The 25,635-nt window shown below is 41.4% G+C and overlaps 1 protein-coding gene across 2 annotated transcripts in view; it reads left to right on the top strand.

Moving 5' to 3' along the window:
• Positions 1 to 1,682: 1,682 nt before the first annotated feature.
• LOC126187329 (uncharacterized) overlaps positions 1,683 to 25,635 on the top strand; it is a 60,660-nt gene continuing 36,707 nt past the window's right edge. The window contains exons 1-5 of one of the 2 annotated variants that reach the window (XM_049928348.1): positions 1,683 to 3,744; positions 4,143 to 4,335; positions 4,417 to 4,613; positions 4,685 to 4,826; positions 5,024 to 5,107. In XM_049928348.1, the coding sequence (XP_049784305.1) occupies positions 4,264 to 4,335; positions 4,417 to 4,613; positions 4,685 to 4,826; positions 5,024 to 5,107 (495 nt within the window). In that variant the 5' untranslated portion in view covers positions 1,683 to 3,744; positions 4,143 to 4,263. Of the gene's footprint in view, positions 4,336 to 4,416; positions 4,614 to 4,684; positions 4,827 to 5,023; positions 5,108 to 25,635 lie in introns of both variants that reach the window. The other variant, XM_049928347.1, reaches the window with a different exon arrangement.

The following is a 25,635-nucleotide window of genomic DNA, read 5'->3' as shown; positions in this document are numbered from 1 at the left end:
TTCTTTAGCAATCTAATAATAATTTTTAATCTAAGAATAAATGCGTTTCGTAGGTGCCTCTGTTTTATAGCTGGTTTTAAGACACCCTTAGCCAGTGTTTCTTATGCTAACAGCCAGTGGTTCAGCACCAAGTGGACATGTTACTGTTATGTCCCTTAATCAATAATTTCCCACTACACCCATCTGTGCCAAGCTTAGCAAGAAAAAAACTGCTCAGTAATATGAACTGACAAAGTATGAAATTTTATATCCAGTTTAAACTACAATAAAATTTGATTTTAATTACATGTCTTTTAGAGCTCTTAGAATCACTCAAAGTCATTATCTATTGAGTCTTATTATCTAACTTATTACCAAGGAAAAAACACTTTTTTGCTACAATGTGATTTAGCTTCCTTTCTTTCTACAGCTATTATAAATCTTTTCTCAAATATAAATCTATATACATATATACCTTCACAGTCTGATGACCATAGCACAGTAACTGGCTCATCTAATAAATTGCTAAAAATATTACATCTTACAGAAAAATCACCCAAAACGGCCTTGCTGTGCTGGTGCTGCAAATGGCTGAAAGCAAGGGGAAACTACAGCTGTAATTTTTCCCGAGGGCATACAGCTTTGTTGTATGAGTTAAATGATGATGGTGTCCTCTTGAGTAAAATATTCCAAAGGTAAAATAGTCCCCCATTCAGATCTCCAGGCAGTGACTATTCAGGAGGATGTCGTTATCATGAGAAACAAAACTGGCGTTCAACGGATCGGAACATGGAATGTCAGATCCCTTAATAAGGCAGGTAGGTTAGAAAATTTAAAATGGGAAATGGATATGTTAAAGTCAGATATAGTGAGAATTAGTGAAGTTCAGTGGCAGGAGGAACAGGACTTCTGGTCAGGTGAATACAGGGCTATAAATACAAAATCAAATATGTATAATGCAGGAGTGGGTTTAATAATGAATAACAAAATAAGAACATGGGTACACTACTATGAATAGTATAGCGAATGCATTTTATAGCAAAGATAGACATGAAGCTCACATTCATCACAGTAGTACGAGTTAATACGCCAACTAGCTCCACAGATGAGGAGGAGATTGAGAAAATGTATGATGAGATAAAATTAATTATTCAGATAGTTAAAGGAGACCAAAATTCAATAGTCATGGGGGACTGGAATTCGATAGTAGGAAAAGGAAGGGAGGAAAAAGTAGTAGGTGAATAAGGACTGGGGGAAAGGAACGAAAGAGGAAGCCGTCTGGTAGAATTTTGCACAGGGCACAATTTAATCATAGCTAACACTGGGTTTAAGAATCATGAAAGAAGACTGTATATGTGGGAAAGACCAGAAGACTCCGGAAGGTTTGAGATTGATTATACAACAGTAAGACAGAGATTTCGGAAACAAGTTTGAAATCGTAAGACATTTCAAGGGGCAGATGTGGACTCTGACAATTTACTGGTTATGAATCACAGAGAAAACCAAAGAAACTGAAAAAAGGATAAATTAAAAGAACCACAGGTTGTAGAGAGTTTCAGAGGGAGCATTAGGGAACAACCGACAAGAACAAGGGAAGGGGATACAGTAGAAGAAGAACAGGTAGTTTTGAGAGAGGAAATAGTGAAGGCAGCAGAGGAGCAAGTAGGTAAAAAGATGGTGGCTGGTAGAAATCCTTGGGTAACACAAGAGATACCGAATTTAATCAGTGAAAGTGGAAAATATAAAAATGTAATAAATGAGTCAGGTGAAAGGGAATACATAGTCTAAAAAATGAGATTGACAGGAAGTGCAAAATGGTTAAGCAGGAATGGCTAGAGGACAAATGTAAGGATGTAGAAGCATATATCACTAGTGGTAAGATAGGTGGTGCTTACATGAAAATTAAAGAGACCTTCGGAGGAAAGAGAGCCACCTGTATGAATATCAAGAGCTCAGATGGAAAACCAGTCCTAAGCAAAGAGGGGAAAGCAGCAAGGTGGAAGAAGTATATAGAGGGTTTATACAAGGAAGATGTACTTGAAGGCAATATTATGGAAATGGAAGAGGACGTATATGAAGAAGAGAAGAGAGATATGATCTTGCGTGAGGAGTTTGACAAAGCAATGAAAGACTTATGTCGAAACAATGCCCTGGGAGTAGACAACATTCCATTAGAGCAACTGATATCCTTGGGAGAGCCAGCCATTACAAAATTCTTCCATCTGGTGAGCAAGATGTAAGAGGCAGGTGAAATACCCACAAACTTAAAGAAGAATATAGCAATGCCAACTCCAAGGAAAGCAGGTGCTGACAGGTGTGAAAATTACTGAACTATCAGTTTAATAAGTCACGGTTGCAAAATACTAACACGAATCCTTTACAGAAGAATGGAAAAACTGGTACAAACTGACCTTGGGGAAGATCAATTTGGTTTCTGGAGAAATGTAGAAACACACAAGGCAATATTGACCCTCCGAGGTAGTTATAAGAGTCAAGGGACACACAGGGGAAGCAGTTGTTGAGAAGGGAGTGAGACAGGGTTGTAGCCTATCGCCTATGTTATTCAGTCTGTATATGGAGCAAACAGTAAATAATAAATTTGGAGTAGGAATTAAAGTCCAGGGAGAAGAAATAAAAACTCTGAGGTTTGCCAGTGTCATTGTAATTCTGACAAAGACAGCAAATGACTTGGAAGAGCAATTGAACAGAAAGGATAGTGTCTTGAAAGGAGGGTATAAGATGAACATCAACAAAAGCAAAACGAGAATAATGGAATGTAGTCGAATTAAGTCGGGTGATGCTGCGGGAATTAGATTAGGAAATGAGATGCTTAAAGTAGTAAATGAGTTTTGCTATTTGGGGAGCAAAATAACTGATGATGGTCGAAGAAGAGAGGATGTAAAATGTAGACTGGCAAGGGTAAGGAAAGCGTTTCAGAAGAAGAGAAATTTGTTAACATCGAGTATAGATTTAAGTGTCAGGAAGTCTGTTCTGAAAGTATTTGTATGGAGTGTAGCCATGTATGGAAGTGAAAAATGGATGACAAACAGTTTAGACAAGAAGAGAATGGAAGCTTTTGAGGTGTGGTGCTACAGAAGAATGCTGAAGATTAGATGGGTTGATAATGTAACTCATTAGGAGGTACAGAATAGAACTGGGGAGATGAGAAATTTGTGGTAAAACCTGACTAGAAGAAGGGATCGGTTGGTAGAGCACATTCTGAGGCATCAAGAGATCACCAATTTAGTACTGGGGGCAAGTGAATAATTTGGAGTATGAACTGAAGTCCAGGAGAAGAAATAAAAACTTTGCGGTTTACCAATGACACTGTAATTCTGTCAAAGATAGCAAACGACTTGGGAAAGCAGTTGAATGGAATGGACAGCATCTGGAAAGGAGGATATAAAAAAAAATGAAAACAAGGATAATGGAATGTAATCGAATTAATTCATGTGATGTTGAGGGAATTAGATTAAGAAACGAAACACTTAATATAGTAGACGAGTTTTGCTGTTTGGGCTTCAAAATAACTGTATCAACTATGAAACGAAAAGAAATCTGGAAGGCTAAAGGCTAAAAGTCAGCCAATAACAAAGTGAGATGATGGACTGATTAGAGAGCCTGTATAGGGATACAGGCTCTCTACTGATAAACGTGCAACGCTCCAAGTGGTCTCAGAGAGAACCAAGTCGCCTTACTGTAAGTCCCCCTGATCGAAACTCATCTGAATTATTTTGTCGTTGTTAGCAAACCTAGTAACATAAGGTATTTACTTAATTTTTACCTATTTAAAAAAATTACTTTCCACTGGTGCAGTATTTGCTATCAAGTGTGAACAAAAAAAATCAACCTTTTTCCACTTGCAAGCTTACTGGCGCAGATATTCAAAGCTCTTCGAATTTCCTCTATACACGTTAGGATCTGTTTGCGCTTTTTATATTCAATAAATCGCCACAAATCTCGTGTGTCTGCATGACAGTTACAAGATGGTCTGCCATCTGTCGTTCTAGGACAGGAATTTTAGCAGCAAGAGACTACGTTCTGGTAAATGACGCATCAGACGATCAAGTCACTAACTAGTATTAGAGATAACCTCCACCTTCCATTTTGTCTTATCATATCTGCGCAAGTTTTGGTCCATAGGCTACAATTTGTCTGTGTAGGTGTGATGGGCGTGCGGTCTGGGCCTTAAACAGTTTCATGTACATACATGGCACGTAGCTACTACCTATGCAACGCTGGTTTGATCGATAACGTTCGCGAAACACTTCTGTCAAAAGCGATATGCTTACGAGAAGAGAGAAATTGTTAATACGTCCATGGCAGCAGAGAAGATATAACAATCATCGACGCAAGGTTGGTATTCGTTGATAAATGACATTTGATGGATTTGTAAATGAGTGATTTGGTGCTTCAAACTTTTAACCTCTTGCATAGGTCCAGTCCGCGCTCCCTGCCATAGATTCAAGTCCTCCTCCAACACGACAGCACGTGTGTTGCAAACTGAAGAAACTACAGTGGGAAGAAGAGCGCTGCGCGCGTATCGAGGAGGATAATTTTAGGCTGCTACAGCGAATGGGGCATATAATGAGGACTAATCGACTGGATAATCACTGGACGAAAACACCGCCTAAGTAACACGCATTCTGGTAAAGATTAATCTTATTACTAAGTATAAGCTTTTTATGCCTATCTTTTGTTTCAGTTTTCTTCATCGTGTTGGTATATATTACCAACCAACAAAGAAGGAAACTTTTGGAGAGTCGATTCCGTCTTCTGCTCCAAATGGAAGTCGCAAGAATGTTCGCTGTCAAGCATGTAGCACGGAAAAAAATTATGAAAGAAAGGTAAGACAGCGCGGTAAATGAGAGCTTTTCGTAACATTACATTGACCGAAGCACCTCGGTTTTAAAATGGAGAATCCAGTAAAATCGAAAGAGTTACAAAAAATAAAAAACGCAAAATAAGCACACTTGTATATCAGTTAAAATATACTAATAATGAATTGTATGCCACCGTAACGTGCGTCTCTTGTATTTTATAGATAACTCCAGAAACGCCATTAGCATGGGAAGTTCGGAACACAGATTTTGCGAAGCCTCTAAAACCGGAGCGTGCCAGATCTGAGGTAATTGTTAAGAATCAATACAGTATTTAAATACCAAAAGAACGTACACAAGCAGCCAGATAAATTCATCTCAGTGTCTACTAGGCACAAGCTGCTTACATTGCATAAAAAAATCGAAACCAGAATTCGCCCTAATATCTCTAAATGCTACAACAAATGAAACGTATATGTTACTTACCAATAACATGACTTTTACATTAGTTAGGTACGCGGAAGCAGCATTTTCGGTTTTTTTTTTTTTTTTTTTTTTTTTTTTTTTTTTTTTTTTTTAGCAGTGGCTAGAAACTGCTTGAGGTGGCCATAAAATTTCTTCCAGACAAGTTTTTTTATGAACTTTAATGACAGCAATAATGATCAAGTAATTATCATTAATTTTGCTGCGTATGTGTACTGCATAAAAATCACTTTTGTAATTTAGGCATCACTTCGGCATCTATGTTATGTGTCAATAGATTGTTTAACACTGGCTGCTGCGAGACTACTGCCAAACATGGCAGGGATTCACATCTGGTGGCCAGATGCTCCACTCTGTTTAGTATATTAATCTGAACTTGTATTGTGCATAATATCATAATCCTTCTACATTACATCATAAGCCACCATATAGCATAGTGGAGGGTGCCTTATACCATTGCTAGCCATTCCTTTTCCTGTTCAAAGTATAAATGGAGTGACAGGAAAGTTTCTTTCCTTCAGAGATTCCCATTTTGGTTCATGGAGTATTTCCATAATATTCGTGTTGATCGAATCTACCCCTAGCAACTCTAACAACACACCTCTGGATTGCTTTGGTGTCTTCCTTAAATCAGACCTGGTTGGTATCACGAACACTCAAACAGTACTCGAGAGGTCTTTGTGCAGTCTCCTTTATAGTTGAACTACACTTTGCAGGAATTCTCCCAATTAACGAAAGTAGACAATTAGCCTTCCCTAAGAGCTTGCTCCATTTCATGTTACATTGCAGCATTATGCTTCAGTGTTAAATCAATGTCGCTGTGTCAAGGAGCAAACAACTAATACTGTTTTCAAACAACACGGGATAAACTAGCCACCTCATGTTTTGCTATCTACTCATTGTATTGTTTTACATTGATTATTGCAACATTTCACAGCTTTACAATTATTATTAAGTGATAAAGACTTAAAAAAACTCAGAAATTGTCATCTCCTTAGCCTTAAGTGGTTGTAAAATAATAAGAAATAACTGCTGTCATGCTGTTTGTGTCCAACTATTATTGTTACTAACTCCATTGTCATATGAAGAGTGCATTTCAAGTAGAAGTTTGTCTGCTAAACATTCTTAAATGGTTTTGCTGATACTATGCCCTTGTTTCATCCAAGGACTGTCTTAGTAATCACTTCAAGCCCATATTCTCTCTTTATTGACATGAACAGGACTTCTTAAATAAAAAGTACCTGTCACGAGAAACAGAGTATTCAGACAGAATTCATTCTCAGTTACTAATGTAACACGCATGACATACAATTGTGTTCACTGTTAAACACTACTGCACAGCATTAATGATTTGCACCACATTGTATAAGCATTATGGACATGTAGTTCAGTTGCTGACTCAAAATATACTACATATAGAGCAACCTTTCCTCAAGAAGGAGAACTGAAATTGATGAAATTAATCCACACACTGCCTTAACAAAAATTAAATAAAAGTAATGATTTCAGTATGTAATATTACCAGCATCCTTATTACTTTTAGTTTTATTGGTTGAATTTACTGTCAAACAAAGTATTTTTTTATTCACAAGACCAGTTTTAGTACAATCTGCTATCAAAAGAAGACGTCAAATAGAAATTACTTATTTTCAATTTACTGTTAGTAAATAGTGGTCAGTATCAAGGGAGAGACACTCATGGTATCAGCCATGGGTCCATTCAGTAATGAATCAATATGTTCAATGGATAAAAAATAGCTTGCATGTAGCAAAGCTACGAAAAATATGATTATGAACTTCCATATTTTGTCCATTACTTTGTGTCATTAAAATTACTAAATATACGCAGTTGTGAAAGAAATATTTCCTTAAGCAATTGACACTAAAAATGAGAGGTTCAATCATAGCTACAGGCATCAGAATAGGTCTAGAGGTAATTTTTTTTTGTATCATCTGCCAAGATTTTTAAATAAAATCGTGAAATTCACATGGGAGGACGACAGTTCAAATCCGTGTCCAGCCATCTAGATTTTGGTTTTCCATGATTTCCGTAAATTGGTGCAAGCGAATGCCAGGACAGTTCCTTTGAAAGGGCATAGCCAATTTTCTTCCCTATCCTTGACACACAATCAGAGTTGTGCTTCATCTCTAATAACCTCATTGTCAAGAGGATGTTAAACCCAATCTTTCTTCATGTGACATTCCCTTTAGGATGCATTCATAAAACTGACTTAACATGTAGAACAACACATGACTCATCATCCAATTACTATACAACTCAGAATCTCCAAAGTTTGTTGCTAGGTGGCAACTGTAGTTTCATCTTCAGTAGGAAGAGAGATTAGGGTTTAACATCCCATTGCTAACAAGAGCATTAGAAACAAAGCACAAAGCTGGATAGAACAAGGATGGAGAATGAATTTAGCACATAATTTTCAATTGAATCATTCAGAATTCATCGATGTTGATTTGTGAGAAATCACAGAGGTCTTAGACAGCAAGATGGTGTCTTAGCCACTGGAAACACCAGTCAGTGTCACTGACTGCTTTCCAGCAGATCGGTAGGGCACCTTACTCCAGTAATGGTCATAGAGAATGAAAATCTTGTAAAACTATGTGCCTCGTATAACATATGCTGCTGCTGAGAAATATATTAGTTATGCAGCCGCTCTGTAGTTCAGTTCAAGCAACTCGAGATGATTAATGGTGTGCTTTCCAGTGTTCCTGCTGAGTTACTGTTTTTATTTAATGCACACAATGTCGATGACTGATGCAACCATCTTCTTCAGGTGCTGCAAGTTTTGCTTTTATGTGTACTCACTTGTTGGACTCCGACCAGACTTTTAATTACTGTTGGTCTCACATCGCTATTATAACAGAGTTAAATTCCCTCTACATGCTTTGATGCTCTTTTGTTTTACAGATCTCACAAATTCTCTCAGTGTTTTCCAGCTCTGGGGGATATGTTGGTTGCTGAGATTTTAATAAATTGAGCATGGGAGCCCAAGCATTACTTAAATTCAATCCTCCATCCTTGTTTATTAGGTTATCTGATATCTTATCTTTGTAGACTCCTTAATCACACTGTTCTACAAACTTGGTGTTTGCACCGCAATACTGGTGTCGTCGTGTTTCATTTCATGATTATATTTGAGGCTGTGCTTGGTGACAGCTGATTTACATCGTTGTTTCATTCAAGTGTGTCGCTGATCCCTATGCATCTCTCCATGACTTTTCTTATAGGACACGCCACATTTGCACAGAAAGCGATATACACCTGGCTTTTGGAGACCTATATTGACTTTAACATTACAAAGAATACTTTTTATCTTTTACGAAGGGAGCAAAAAAATACAATGTATGCCATATGAAAGAGTCTACCAATCTTACTGGATGTTGGACCAGCGTAAGGCAGATAAGCTATTTTTGGCTCAGCTTTCTCAGTCCAAACCTCATACTCAGGCGTTCTTGAATTTTGATGGCATCAGCTTCCCCTCCATGAACCATGGACCTTGCCGTTGGTGGGGAGGCTTGCGTGCCTCAGCGATACAGATAGCCGTACCGTAGGTACAACCACAACGGAGGGGTATCTGTTGAGAGGCCAGACAAACGTGTGGTTCCTGAAGAGGGGCAGCAGCCTTTTCAGTAGTTGCAAGGGCAACAGTCTGGATGATTGACTGATCTGGCCTTGTAACATTAACCAAAACGGCCTTGCTGTGCTGGTACTGCGAACGGCTGAAAGCAAGGGGAAACTACGGCCGTAATTTTTCCCGAGGGCATGCAGCTTTACTGTATGATTAAATGATGATGGCGCCCTCTTGGGTAAAATATTCCGGAGGTAAAATAGTCCCCCATTCGGATCTCCGGGCGGGGACTACTCAAGAGGATGTCGTTATCAGGAGAAAGAAAACTGGCGTTCTACGAATCGGAGCGTGGAATGTCAGATCCCTTAATCGGGCAGGTAGGTTAGAAAATTTAAAAAGGGAAATGGATAGGTTAAAGTTAGATATAGTGGGAAATAGTGAAGTTCGGTGGCAGGAGGAACAAGACTTCTGGTCAGGTGACTACAGGGTTATAAACACAAAGTCATATAGGGGTAATGCAGGAGTAGGTTTAATAATGAATAGGAAAATAGGAATGCGGGTAAGCTACTACAAACAGCATAGTGAACGCATTATTGTGGCCAAGATAGATACGAAGCCCACACCTACTACAGTAGTACAAGTTTATATGCCAACTAGCTTTGCAGATGACGAAGAGATTGAAGAAATGTATGATGAAATAAAAGAAATTATTCAGATAGTGAAGGGAGATGAAAATTTAATAGTCATGGGTGACTGGAATTCGAGTGTAGGAAAAGGGAGAGAAGGAAACGTAGTAGGTGAATATGGATTGGGGCTAAGAAATGAAAGAGGAAGCCACCTGATAGAATTTTGCACAGAGCATAACTTAATCATAGCTAACACTTGGTTTAAGAATCATGATAGAAGGTTGTATACATGGAAGAACCCTGGAGATACTAAAAGGTATCAGATAGATTATATAATGGTAAGACAGAGATTTAGGAACCAGGTTTTAAATTGTAAGACATTTCCAGGGGCAGATGTGGACTCTGACCACAATCTATTGGTTATGACCTGTAGATTAAAACTGAAGAAACTGCAAAAAGGTGGGAATTTAAGGAGATGGGACCTGGATAAACTGAAAGAACCAGAGGTTGTACAGAGTTTCAGGGAGAGCATAAGGGAACAATTGAAAGGAATGGGGGAAAGAAATAAAGTAGAAGAAGAATGGGTAGCTCTGAGGGATGAAGTAGTAAAGGCAGCAGAGGATCGAGTAGGTAAAAAGAAGAGGGTTAGTAGAAATCCTTGGGTAACAGAAGAAATATTGAATTTAATTGATGAAAGGATAAAATATAAAAATGCAGTAAATGAAGCAGGCAGAAAGGAATACAAACGTCTCAAAAATGAGATCGACAGGAAGTGCAAAATGGCTAAGCAGACATGGCTAGAGGACAAATGTAAGGATGTAGAGGCTTATCTCACTAGGGGTAAGATAGATACTGCCTACAGGAAAATTAAAGAGACCTTTGGAGATAAGAGAACCACATGTATGAACATCAAGAGTTCAGATGGAAAGCCAGTTCTAAGCAAAGAAGGGAAAGCAGAAAGGTGGAAGGAGTATATAGAGGGTCTATACAAGAGCGATGCACTTGAGGACAATATTATGGAAATGGAAGAGGATGTAGATGAAGATGAAATGGGAGATACGATACTGCGTGAAGAGTTTGACAGAGCACTGAAAGACCTGAGTCGAAACAAGGCCCCCGGAGTAGACAACATTCCATTGGAACTACTGACGGCCTTGGGAGAGCCAGTCCTGACAAAACTCTACCACCTGGTGAGCAAGATGTATGAAACAGGCGAAATACCCTCAGACTTCAAGAAGAATATAATAATTCCAATCCCAAAGAAAGCAGGTGTTGACAGATGTGAAAATTACCGAACAATCAGTTTAATAAGCCACAGCTGCAAAGTACTAACACGAATTCTTTACAGACGAATGGAAAAACTAGTAGAAGCCGACCTCGGGGAAGATCAGTTTGGATTCCGTAGAAATACTGGAACACGTGAGGCAATACTGACCTTACGACTTATCTTAGAAGAAAGATTAAGGAAAGGCAAACCTACGTTTCTAGCATTTGTAGACTTAGAGAAAGCTTTTGATAATGTTGACTGGAATACTCTCTTTCAAATTCTGAAGGTGGCAGGGATAAAATACAGGGAGCGAAAGGCTATTTACAACTTGTACAGAAACCAGATGGCAGTTATAAGAGTTGAGGGACATGAAAGGGAAGCAGTGGTTGGGAAGGGAGTAAGACAGGGTTGTAGCCTCTCCCCGATGTTATTCAATCTCTATATTGAGCAAGCGGTAAAGGAAACAAAAGAAAAATTTGGAGTAGGTATTAAAATCCATGGAGAAGAAATAAAAACTTTGAGGTTCGCCGATGACATTGTAATTCTGTCAGAGACAGCAAAGGACTTGGAAGAGCAGTTGAACGGAATGGATGGTGTCTTGAAGGGAGGATATAAAATGAACATCAACAAAAGCAAAACGAGGATAATGGAATGTAGTCGAATTAAGTCGGGTGATGCTGAGGGTATTAGATTAGGAAATGAGACACTTAAAGTAGTAAAGGAGTTTTGCTATTTGGGGAGCAAAATAACTGATGATGGACGAAGTAGAGAGGATATAAAATGTAGACTGGCAATGGCAAGGAAAGCGTTTCTGAAGAAGAGAAATTTGTTAACATCGAGTATAGATTTAAGTGTCAGGAAGTCATTTCTGAAAGTATTTGTATGGAGTGTAGCCATGTATGGAAGTGAAACGTGGACGGTAAATAGTTTGGACAAGAAGAGAATAGAAGCTTTTGAAATGTGGTGCTACAGAAGAATGCTGAAGATTAGATGGGTAGATCACATAACTAATGGTGAAGTATTGAATAGGATTGGGGAGAAGAGAAGTTTGTGGCACAACTTGACCAGAAGAAGGGATCGGTTGGTAGGACATGTTCTGAGGCGTCAAGGGATCACCAATTTAGTATTGGAGGGCAGTGTGGAGGGTAAAAATCATAGGGGGAGACCAAGAGATGAATAAACTAAGCAGATTCAGAAGGATGTAGGTTGCAGTAGGTACTGGGAGATGAAGAAGCTTGCACAGGATAGAGTAGCATGGAGAGCTGCATCAAACCAGTCTCAGGACTGAAGACCACAACAACAACAACAGCCATTCAGTTTGATGGTCTGAGTATCCATACCTTTGGAACATTATTTGTAAGTGTTCTAATTCTTTAGTGAGGTTCTACTTGTCTGATAGTGTTTGAGCTCTATGAAACAGATTCTTTAGTGCTGACATTCTTTGTTACGAATGGTGATGGCCGAGGCATAGAGATAGAGGTCAGTGTGCGTAGGTTTTTTGTATACACTGTGACCCAGGGAATCTGTTCATTCTTCTCTTAACTAACATATGAAGGAAAAGTCATTGACCATCTTTTTCAGGTTCCATTTGAATTTAATAGATTGTGTTTAAACGTTCCAGGAACTCTTAAAGGTTTTCTGCTCTATCTGGCCGATTTTAGTGCCTATGCTTCAAAGTGTTCCCGTATAGGTTAGCCATGACAAGTGGTAATGGACTATCCATTGCCATGCCTTCAGTTTGTTCATAACATTTTCTGAAAAAATGGATACTCAGATCATCAAATTGAATGGGCTACGTAGTCAGAATCGAGAATTGTTTACATCTTTGCTCATTTTGTGATCCATTTACCACAGCTGTTAAACTTAAATGTTTATATCATGATTTCATCAGCTTTCTAACGTGTGTGGTATATGGAACAACAGAAAAATTCACACCACCACTTGCAACTGCTCTTACACAGTGTGTCACATCTTTATATTATTGAGTGGGTTACAACATCCCACAACGTTTGAAAATGGCCACATGTCAAAATTGTGATTGCAATAAATAATGTTTTAATAGCCAAAAATGGAATGATTTCATTTGAAGGCTGTGGACCAGTTATCATCAAACTGAGTAGGAGGTTCAGATTGAGGGAGAACAGCCAAAAATCACTTGCCTACCTTATGCTGGCCCGTTAACTGCAAAGATAGGTAGACTCCTACAGAAACATAGCATCCAGTGTATTTCACTCTCATCAACAAAGATAAAAAATATTCTTTTTAATGTCAAAGATGATGTAGGACTCTGAAAGCCAGGTGTGTATTGCTGTCCATGCAAATCTCACATACCCTATTTGGAGCTGACTGTCTGGGAGCATCAGCAACACACCTGACTAAAACAACCAAGCAAGTCAGCTGGCACTCAGCGCTGCCTCAGATATGAACTGAAATACAAGACCAGTACTATGGTGTAAACATCAAGTTTCTGGGACACTGCCATTAACAAGCCTTTGAAAATGAATATGTCAGAAAATCTAATGGACAGAGATGGAAGTTTCAATGTAAATAATGCTTTGGGTTTGGCACTCAGTTTATTAAAATCTTACAGACCAACATGTCCACCAAACTGGAAAACTGAGAGAATTTGCATTTCATGGAATGTCAGTGAGAGCTCTGTTAAACAAAAGAGCGTCAAAGGGCACAGTGAGCATTAGTAATCGAACTGAGCTATAAATAGCAATGTGGGACCAACAATAGTTCACAGTTTGGTTGGAGTCGAGGCAGCAAGTGAAGAGTGAAACTTGAGAAGCTGAAGAAGAAGTCATAAAATGGAAACAACAACTTGACAGAAAACCCAGAAATGCGTCATTAGTCAATTGTGCGAAGAAAACCTGAGAGACCACTACTTAAGGTGATGGCTGATGTGAAGGTGATGGTTGATGTGGACAACTCTAAATAAAATGTTCAAATGTGTGTGAAATCTTATGGGACTTAACTGCTAAGGTCATCAGTCCTAAGCTTACACACTACTTAACCTAAATCATCCTAAGGACAAACACACACACTCATGCCTGAGGAAGGACTCGAACCTCTGCTGGGACCAGCCGCACAGTCCATGACTGCAGCGCCTTAGACTGCTCGTCTAATCCCGCGCAGGCAGCTATAAATAATCACCATTACTCTTTCATGTGAATTTACCCAATATGTTGTTTCTTTTACACAAGTTACACACATCAAAAAAAGTTTTGCATCAGCCCAGTTCCCAGAACTCCTGAAGGTGGATGGTGACTGTGGATATTGTATCACAGACACAGTCCCTTTGATGGTTCAGAGATGTCACTAAAGCCACCTGAAGATGTAAATAGCCATGCATGAGCAGCGCCGATTAGGCGGAGGGGTTCCGACAGCCTATCAGTTCGTCATTCCACCAAGAAGGAGGTACGCAGCTCATGTTGTCTGTAGTTCAATCACGTCTGCATTGTTACTCTGTGCCAGGAAGGGCTCTCAACAAGGAAGTGTCCAGGCCTCTCAGAGTGAAAAAAAATCGATGTTGTTCGGACATGGAGGAGATACAGAGAGACATGCCTCGCTCAGGCCGCCCAAGGGCTACTACTGCAGTGGATGACCGCTACCTTCGGATTACGGCACAGAGGAACCCTGTCAGCAATGCCACCATGTTGAATAATGCTTTTCCAGCAGCCACAGGATGTCATGTTATGACTCAAACTGTGCGCAATAGGCTGCTTGATGCGCAACTTCATTCCCAAGGTCCATCTTTGCAACTATGACACCATGTAGCACAGTACAGATAGGCCCAACAACATGCTGAATGGACCACTCAGGATCAGCATCACGTTCTCTTCACCAATGAGTGTCGCATATGCCTTCAACCAGACAATAATCAGAGATGTGTTTGGAGGCAACCCTGTCAGGCTGAAGGCCTTGGACACACTGTCCAGCAAGTGCAGCAAGGTGAAGGTTCCCTGCTGTCTTGGGGTGGCATTATGTGGGACCAGTGGCGGTCATGGAAGGTGCCATAATGGCTTTACGATATGTGAAAGCCATCCTCCGACTGATAGTGCATCCATATCAGCAGCATATTGGCAAGGCATTCGACTTCATGGACGACAATTCGTGCCCCTGTCATGCACATCTTGTGAATCACTTCCTTCAGGATAATGACATTGCTCGACTAGAGTGGCCAGGACGTTCTCCAGACATGAACCCTTTAGGGCTATTTAGGATGACGTGACCCACCAACCCCTCTGAGGGATCTACGCCGAATCGCCGTTGAGGAGTGGGACAATTTGGACCAACAGTGCCTTGATGAACTTGTGGATAGTATTGCCACAATGAATACAGGCATGCATCAATGCAAGAGGACGTGCTACTGAGTATTAAAGATACCGGTGTGCACAGAAATGTGGATCACCACCTCTGAAGATCTCGCTGTATGGTGGTACAACATGCAATGTGTGGTTTTCATGAGTAATAAAAAGGGCAAAAATGATGTTTATGTTAATCTCTGTTCCAATTTTCTGTCCAGGTTCTGGAACTCTCGGTACCGAGGTGCTGCAAAACTTTTTTTGATGTGTGTATTTTCAAAACCAAAGATTGTGTTGTCATAAAAATCAAACACATTAGAACAATTTTTTACTGGCAGTTCATTTCCTACAAATGTATTTCACTTTTTTATGCAATTACCATTTACTTCCAAACACATTTCATATGATTGCATTACTTTCTTCGTCTTCTCCGTACAGAAGTTTTCTGTCTTTGAATGTAACCAGTTGAAAATGACAGTGTAACCAGTTGAAAATGGCAGTCTTTAGGTACTGCTCAACTTCCAACTGTTGCAACATGGTTGGTGGTACCTGGGGTGGGGATAGGGGAAGGCATAGTCTTCTGGAAGATCTCGCTGTGCATGTGTAATTACTTCACACACTGTTCCTTGAGGGTTTTAAGAGATTAAACATCTAAAATCATCTGTCTCTTATTACCCCCAAGGGTAGGATCTGTACCCCCATCTGTCTACGTTTAAAGTTAATCCTATGTGCAAATGTGAAAATATTATCCAAATGTTTATGTAGCACGTATCTGAGGGTATAGCCCCAAATTTACCCAGTGAAATGTGGGGAAACGCCATAAAACCAAGTTCAGGCTGGCTGGCTCACTATCCTTTGTTGTTAACCTGTGAAATGGATTTGATTGGGGTTATGCTTGCCTAACCAAGTCTCACAAGAGGTGCATTAACATACTCAGTTATCTGGTTGACACTGTATCCCTTGCACAAGCAATTTGGACTCCTTTGCCTACTTTCAGGAGAAGTTTGTGTCCTGTAATTTTGATGACCTCAAATTGCAATGGATAAGATATTTCCGTCATGGCACTGTCACTCAATACAATAAAAAGTAATATTTCAGAACTGGGAGGATGTAGTATGTTGCAAAGAAAGCAATGACGAGACAGGATCACCTTCGGGGAAAATTGCTGACATGTTGGCACAGTGGCATTGTTCAAGTCAGAGTATGAGCAACTGTGTAACAGGTCTATCAATAACAAGATGCCATTCAAATTTGGCCATTGAGTGGTTCTCTCACCACCAGGTTTAGAATACCAACTTCAATAGGGGCAGCCTGAAGGCACCACCACCTAATGTTGTCTGGCACAAACCAATGGCAAGCATCTCTAATTAACAAGTCATGGGCCGGCCGGAGTGGCCGTGCGGTTCTAGGCGCTACAGTCTGGAACCGAGCGACCCTTACGGTCGCAGGTTCGAATCCTGCCTCGGGCATGGATGTGTGTGATGTCCTTAGGTTAGTTAGGTTTAATTAGTTCTAAGTTCTAGGTGACTGATGACCTCAGAAGTTAAGTCGCATAGTACTTAGAGCCATTTGAACAAGTCATGGGTACAAAGTGCTGAAACTAGTGGACAGTCCATGTATGCTGTACCCCTGGCACTATACTGTCAGTAATTAGCCCCTTTTTACTACACCAAGATTTTAGAAGCAGCTTTTCTGCATATTTTTGGAATGTAACTATTGAATTAACGTGACTGCCGCAAGTCTGCCACTGGTGGTCACAGCAGAGCACTACACCTGACACCATGTGCCCACTGCTGGATGCAGTGAAGCCTCATGCCGTGGACCAACCTGGTGGTGAAACGTCCATCACTAAGTGTGTGGCAGTCTACATTTTAAATAAATTGACCAGCAGTGTCACATTTTATGGGACAAAAGTAAAAGTGGGGGACTTGTTTTGTGAGGTGACTATCTGTTCTGCTAATTTATAAGTATCACATATAATTGACCCCATTTTTTAGAAAGTGGATGGCTGTGAGGCCAACAGTGGTCACAGCAGAGGTTCACACCTGACGCCGTGTGCCTGTTGGTGGCTACACATTCCACTCTGATACAGTGTACTGCACTATATACAGTACTAAAGATAGTGGAGGGTGCAACCACTGGTGGGCACATGGTGTCTCGGCCTGAACTTCTGCTGTGTCCATCGGCAGCCTCATCGCAATCAATGTGTTGATTAAGTATATCACATGAACAGATTAATTATCTACCACCCACCCATTCATTCATTCATTCATTCCTACTGATTTGTATGTTTACATTATATCGTTTTAAAGAGGGGAAGGCAGCTGCAGACTCTTGCACCTGTTTTTGAATCAAAGTGGACACAGCTGAATTTTAAATCATATCCTTAACGCGTTGACTGCTAAGCAGAACTGCACACCTGCCGCCATGTGACTGACAATGGTTACAGTCGAGCCTCGTGTCTTATGAATTGCACCTGGCCTGATGGTGAAATATTCATCACTAGATGTTCAGCAGTCAACATTTTCATGCAAGTAGCAGTTTGGGGATAATCAATGACATTGATAAGGACAGTTCCGAACTAGCTTCCTGCGCCATCGATTTTGGATGGCAAGTCTGTTTTGTAAACAATTCGCAATCTCATCAGCTGTAATTGAATCATTTCCATGAAATCAACAAAAAGATTGTCTTTTTAGTCCCGTAAAATAACAACCATCATTTTTCAATTGAAGTAAGGCATGGTTTTTTGAAGATGTTTAATGTTGGCCATTGCATTGGTGTGTAGGAAAGCTATGTCCCCAGTGCTCGCAACAATATGGAAAAAGAATCCACATGACATTCTTTGCTTTTTGCAGTGGTTGGTAAACATTTTTGGTAACCTTCTTACACAGTTTGCGATATCCAAGTTTCACCAGCCTGAACACCAATCATCAGTCAGATTGCAGTTTTTTGCCTTGCTTGTACAATTTCATTGGCCTAGATATTAAGCCTGTCTCTGCCATTTGTTATGCACATTTGCACAGCTACTGTTAAAACGCTTGCACCATTGTTTAATCTTTCCTTTTTCCATTGCTGTAGGTCCATAAACAAGGCACAATTTGTGTTGAATTTAGACAACTGAAGATTTGTTTGAACACAAACACAGCATGACTTTTGCAATTGACAGAAGGAACAATTTTCCAGTCCAGTCCAATATGTTTGCTTTCACCCACCATCAAACATGTATAATCAAGACAATGATTTGTGTAGCTTCGTAAACAATCAGTTGGTGGCACTCTATTTGTTAAGCTTTCTTCCGAGCTACCTACATTTAAAAATAAGCTAACAGTCCGTACTTTTCTAATATGCCTTGTTGCTTTGGATATGAAAATAGCCACTACAGAATTCAGCACAATATGTACTTACTAGCAATTTTTGCCTTACACCTTACTACTCTTAGTTGTCAATAAGATACTTCAGTTAGCCTATAGCTGTTGATAGACAAGTATTGTAGTTAGGAATTGAGAAATTTTACAACTGTCCATTTTTAGAGTTTAGATGTGAGGTAAAAACGCTAGTGTTGAACCCTGGTGTGGTGCAGTTAATTGATAATTATATCTCACCTGTCAACTTGCATTGTGCACTATGTATGTGTGTGTTCTGTTGAAGATAAGATGTTTCATGTTTGAGCCATGGTCATCTGTGTCTCATTTCTGTGTTTCTCTGCTGCTCATCTTCTCTTCTATACATTAGACTATGAAGTGATATTTTTTGTATTCACACTGACTGTACATTTATAAGAACACATTAATGAAGTGGTTACAGTTTTGAGGTCCCAAACCACACAGACCTGTAAACATGAGACAAGATTTGACTGCACACTACCACAAAATTTTGAAAATGCCCTTGTGGCTTCCTTAATGGGGTGCATTGGAGTCACTCTCCAATTAAAATTACCATTGCATAAAGAACAAGACAATCAACAAAAATTGGTTGCGGGGGGGGGGGGGGGGGGGGGCAGCATTAGCATGGTAAGCTATAGGATAAGTCGCCTTAAAAGAGCATACTAGTTGTTTTGGAGTGCTGTAAATGATAAAGAACTGGTTCAAGCTGATCATATGACCCTCCACCACTGATGTAAAACATGGCAGTGAAGTGGTGTGTATGTGTCAGTTGGTTGTATGATATAAGCTCACAACATCTTTGAAGATGCTTAATTTATTGGTATCCCAACACTAGTTGTCTAGAACAGCCACAGCCAAGTTCACCCTTGAGCAGGGGCATCTATGTATAAAGTGCACCAACATTGTCTTTTACCATTCAATTGTTATTTTACAATTGTAAGCCCATATCTAGTTCTTCATTATTCCTTCAGCTAACACAGTGATACATTCATACATCCAAGTGAGCATCAGTAATATAAAATAAACATATACAGTAATAAACATGTATAGTAATATAAAATAAACAGACGAGGACAAAATTTACAGTCTGTGCAAGAAAATGACCCAGATTACAAGCTAGCAGCACAATCCCACAACTATACAGTTGTCTACGAGATAGTAATTGAACAAGTAGATGGCTGGGATCTCATGCAACTGCCCTGTTTAATGGTTCAAGTGGCTAGTAACTGTGAGGAAACATTTGTATGTGGCTACAGAGTGATATAATGAAAGTTTATTTTATTATTATTTAATTAAACAGAGCTTTAGCTCATATTACGTAAGTTATTTTTAAATTAAACTCAGATTAAATTGCAAGTTTGCTCATACATGATTACCTTGGTATTCATACAGACAGCTATTTGTGAGGTATACAAAGTAAGCCATGCACTTGTTAGAGGGCTAACAGGGTGAAATAACAGCTGTCATAAAAAGATACTAACCATCAGGGACCGGACAGTTAGTTTCATACCCAACCAGAGTTGCTGCTGTCAGTGACTCCAGGTGAAGCTTGGCCAGTTTCTGAGCAAACATTGCAAAGAGAATGCAATAGACACTGGAAGTGAGTACTTGGGAAAGGCCATTCCATGCAGTTGCACATAAAACTTGTGACCAAACCCTAACGATTTTGATTGATTTATTAATGAGAGGGTTTATGGGACCAAATGTCAGTCCTGCGATTCCGAAGTTACTCACAGAAGAAATAGGATCCGCTAAAAGTGAATGGATCCAGTCGGGAGCAAATAATGAAATTAAAACACACAGTAAAAGACATAAAAGGTGAGACCATATCTAAAAACTAGAAAAAAAGGGTGGTCTTTCCATGGGGGAGTGGTCACAGGGCCCCAGACTCAGAAGACATAAAGAGAGGTCCAACCACAACCACCCTGCCCCTGTCCCAGGAGTAAAGCAAAACCTTATATCTGGAAATAAAATTCACTTTCAGAGGCAAAACTGAGGACCATTTCAACCATCCATGAATTGTCTGTTAATATTAAAATTAAGGACTCTGGAAGACTGTACATAGAATGAAGGGCCAAAAGAAGGGGACATTCCACCAATGTATGGAATACTGTCAGTCTGACTTCACATCCACATTGTGGGAGCAGTTCGTTGTGTAGGAGGAAGCAATGAGTGAGCCTGGTATGACCAATGCGTAGTCGGCATAAAACAGTGGACTCCTTCCAAGAGGAGTGGAAGGAAGAGTAGACTCCTTGATTGTGCAGAGTTTATTACTGTGAGCAGTAGCACACCAGATGTCATCCCACTTTTAGGCAGATAGAGATTTGGCATAGATCCGCATACCCACAGCTGGAATCATGAAAGGGAGTAAGTATTTGCTTCTCTAGCCAAATGGTCAGCCAGTTCATTCTCTGGGATGCCCACATGACTTGGGACCCAGAGAAAGACAACTGAGCAGGTGGCACGGCCAAGGGCAGAGAGGAGGTCATGGATAGCAGAGACCAAAGGGTAATAAGAGTAGCATTGATCAGTAGTCTGTGCAGGCTGCTCATTGAGTCAGCACAAATAAAAACACTGTGGAGGAAGGACTGAGAAACAAAACATAGTATGAATGGCTATAAGCTCTGCTATGAACACACTACATGGAACACACTACATGATTCCGGCAATAAATGGTGTTCTAAGCCAGTAAGAGATTGAAAGCGTATCCCACCTTACCTTCTCTCTTAGAACCACCAGTGTAGAAGATGGTGGCACCCTGGATGACACAAGATGCTGGAAAATCACAGGGGTGGCAGAGACCTTAGGTCCCTAGAATAGGTCGGTCCTAACCCGTGGTCTAGGCATCATCCAAGGGGAGGTTGGAATGAAATACATGGGGTTCATTCCAGTGAGTGGAGATGGAGATCCTGACAGGGGGAAGTGAGACGCATTCCAACCGGCAATCCCACCCATGAGCGGTTGTCAGGAGGGAGACACCCCTCGTTTGCAAACAGGACAGGGTACACGGAATGGTCAGGGAACTGGTGAATGGTAATTGCGTAAGGAACCAGGAGTTGGCTCCGTCGTATTTGTAGAGGGGACAGCACTAGTGCGAAACGCATCAATAGCCAGACGCACCCCACAGTGGTGAACAGGGTCAAGTATTTGCAGAGTGGAAGGAGCTGGTGAGCCATAATTCTGACTGCCATAATCTAGTCTGGACAAGACCAGGGCATAGTAAAGATGGAGAAGATTGGTACAGTCTGCACCCAAGATGTGTGAGCCAGGAGACAGAGAGCATTAAGCTTCCACATGCATGTGGTCTTTACGTGGTGATTGTGATGCAGCCATGTCAGCTTTTTATCAAAAGTAAGGCACAAGAAATGGGACTATGTTACAACACAGAGGAGCTGGTCACCTAAATAAAGTTCTGGATCGGGGGGGGGGGGGGTGCTGTTGGTTGGTGACAAAAATGCTTATGCCATGTTTTGGAGGGAGAAAGCTGGAAGTCATGGAAGATGGCCAACACATAGGCCCGTCAGATGGCACCTTGGAGCAAGCACCCAGCGGGTGCTAACGAGTGGGAGCAGCACCAGGTGCAAAAATTGTCAACATTCAATACCGGGATGACTACAGGCCCAACAGAGGTTACGAGCCCATTGTGGCGATTGTGGCTATGAGGAAGAAGGTGACACTTAACACAGAACCATTGTCCTGAATCTGAAGAGTGCTGAGTGAAGTGCCAACTCAAATCAGAAAAGCTGGTGAGATAAAAAAGCGTGTCGCGAGGTGTTCTGTAAGGATTGATGGATCAGTACACAGAGCATGCTGCAGGATAAGACCTTGAACAGTTGATTGTCACTGGCAGCCCAGAAAGCTATGGAGCTTGGACCAAACCAGCAATGAAGAGGCATATGTCCCCAGGGAGGAAGGTAGCACTCCCAACATTCCTTATTACTCTGCTTAATAAGGTAACAAGCCTTAGCATGGAGACCCTTAAAAGTGAGGAGGTTGGTCTGTGAAGGGTGTTGTTGAAATCGCTACAGAACACAATCGGCAGTTGTGGACGACGACTGCTACATCCTTGGTCCACAATGGTACTGGTCGATGACGAGGCAGACCTGTGGATAGGGGGACAGCAGTGCCAGCAGCATCAAGACTAGTGGCAGAATTACCTTGCACGACCCCATAAAAGCATTTCGAGAGGGAGGTGTCAAAGTGCACAGTAGATGTGTATAAAGGCCAAGTCGCACTGCAGAATGCCCAATGTGGGAGCCTCTCTGCCTAGTGGCAGCAGGGGAATGATAGAATCAACAGAAAGTGATCACTGGTAAGATCATCATGGGATGATCAATGTAGGGAAACCACGAGAGCAGAGGAGGAGATCATAAGATTGATAGTAATAAAGGTGCCATGAGTGGCATTGAAGTGTGTAGGGGAACTATCATTGAGAAGACACAAATTGAAGTCTGTAATAAGTTGGTCAGTTAGGAGATTCCTACCCATTGAAGTGACACTTCCCCACAGTAGGTGGTGGGCATTGAAGTCCCCAAGGAGTTGAAACACGGGTGGGAGTTGCTGTATTAATGTAAACGGTTCAATATAAGGAGTCACTAATGACATTGGAGTGAACCAAAGTGCATTTTGCAGATGCTACCCCGTGGCCGGCATGATTTCAACAGAATGCCCAATAACCACAAGATGTTGGAGAGGGGTCATCACAGAAGTGTGTTTCTTGAAGAACAAGACAGAACACAGAATAGGAGCAAACAAGATGATGTATTTCCGGTAGGTGACAGTAGTATTTGTTGCAAATTCCACTGGATGATTGTGTGGTGAGAGTCCAAGTTAGACATAAAGAAGCCGAGAGGAGGTCATGTCACTCTGTCAGTAGTAGTCATCCATAAATAAGATGTCAGGCTAAGGTTGCGAGGGGGAGATTGGACTTCTGTGGGCACCGGAGGGGGCCTTGTCTTGGAACTTAAGAAGTAGTAGTAGTAGTAGTAGTAGTAGTAGTTGTTGTTGTTGTTGTTGTTGTTCTCCTCCTCCTCCGGAGATGGAGGAGGGCAGCAGTCCACAGAGGGAGTACAGGCATCTGCAAGATCTGGAACCGAAAGAGAGCAGCGACCTTGAGGTGTACAGATGGTGCGTCCCATGGCCGAGTTGTGGTAGGAGGCTTCCGGCCTAAGAGACGCTGGGGATAGGGGTCCCTGAGGGGAGCCCCATGACTGGCAGGTGTTGAAGAAGGGAGCACTTCTTCAGCCGGGGCGGGGGAGCGGCTTCTGGACAGGAGTTTATGGGAACTGTAGGGGAGGGGGAGGGGAGAGGAGGGCAGAGTGGGGAGGGGGATGGGGCTGGGGTACAGAAGAGGTAGAAGGGGGAGAGGGTGTAGCAGAGGAAAAAGTTGAAGAAAGTGACACTGGATGGAGTCTCATATTTCTGGCGAGCCTCAGCATGGGACTGGTGATCTAGGGACTTCTACTCATGGATTTTCTTTCTTTTCCCACTTGTAAACTGGGCAAATGGGCAAGTGAAGGAAGGGGTGATCTTGACAATTGACACATGGACTTCGTTCATGTAGTGGGTGTCCACAGTCACCACATAGAAGTTCTGCTGTACAGCAGGAAGGCCTATGCTCAAGACGCGAGCACCTCATGGGTGGTGAGACTATGGCTTCACATCACATCTGGAGCACATAACCTTGACCACCTCTGGGAGGGTGTCCCCCTCGAAAGTCTGAAAGGAAGCGCCAGTATTGGTGCGGTTGTCTTTGCAACCCTTCTTCACAAGTCGAACAAAATGAATGCTACATTGCTCCAGATTAGCCCTACGAAAAATCATTCCCTGGACCGTATTCAGAGATTAGTGAGGAGTAATAGACACTGGGACATTACCAAGACAATCACAAGCACAATAAACTGCAGATAGGTCGGCAGATGATGATTTGATCAACAGGAACACCGACCGCATCTTACTGAGAGACTCCACTTCACCAAACTTGTCCTCAATATTTTCCACAAAAAAACAGTGGCTTTGTGGCAGTGAATGTGACCCCATCCATCGTAGTTCGAAGTTGAGGTAGCGGCGAAATTGTTTCATGCCAAGATAGCGAGCGTGGCCCTTCTCCCATGGTGTAGCCAGGGAAGGGAAGGCTCTGCCAGGTCATGAAGCAGCATTCAATGATCCTTCACCATTTGAAGAGAGTGCTGTCTGAGAACAGCCAGATTTTTGTAGCTTTATACACTTCATGTGTCAAACCTCTGCCCTGATACCACCCACTCTGATCAGAGACTCTCCCCATGGGTGCCACCCAGCCATAGCAAGAGCCACATGATGCACAGCAGCCATTGCTGGAAGTTCCAATGCATTAGGAAGACAAGCAAGCAATCCTTGGCATACATGGGGAGGGAACAACTCAGGCATCAGTAGCGTTGATCCCTGTGTTGTCAGTGGGCTCAGCCAGAGAGGTACGTAAAAGCCCCACCACATGGACTGGCTACACCTGCTGGTGACCTAGCAGTGTGGAGGGATGCTACAGCAGGGAAGGAATGGGGAGGGGGAGGGAGGAATCCACACTGTTAGGAAGGGAGTTCTTCACCAAATGACTCTCACTAAAAACAGAAAATTTAGAAGTGTGGGTCAAGCCTGAAGCAGTGACCTAAATGCCAAAAAGGATGAAAGAACAGGGAGAAGGAACAAAATTGCAAGCAATACAGGGAACCAGGTGGATAGCCAAGGTGATACAAATCAAAACAACTAGAGAGGGGAAGGTGGGGGGCCATCAGGAAAGGAGTGAGGATAGGAAGGGAGGGCAGGTGAAGGAAATGCCGCTAGGGAAGGAAGAATGGGGTGCAATATCTTGGGGCCCTGAGTGCACCACACACAAACTCACGAAAGAACTGTGAGCCCCCTAAAGCTCAGTCTGTGCTTTTAAGAGGGGACAAATTGCCTACAATTGCTTCAAGTTTCTTATTGAACCATTATAAAACTGGCATTTTGTGACAAATTAGTCATAAAATTGTTTGTTGTATAAGTTAACATTGTGAGTTCAAAACTCTTATACTGATTAACGATAACTAACATTCTGTATCATCAGCCATTGTGGGCAAAATTGGGTGCTGTAGCTGTCACCTGCATAGTCAAGGCGTGTGACCTTGGCTGTAGCACTGGTCATAATTTTAGTCTTTGGAAAAGTTACCAGTGAA

This window comes from Schistocerca cancellata, chromosome 5 (assembly GCF_023864275.1).
Source record: "Schistocerca cancellata isolate TAMUIC-IGC-003103 chromosome 5, iqSchCanc2.1, whole genome shotgun sequence".
NCBI lineage: Eukaryota > Metazoa > Arthropoda > Insecta > Orthoptera > Acrididae > Schistocerca > Schistocerca cancellata.
This window is presented reverse-complemented; position numbering and strand designations above follow the sequence as displayed.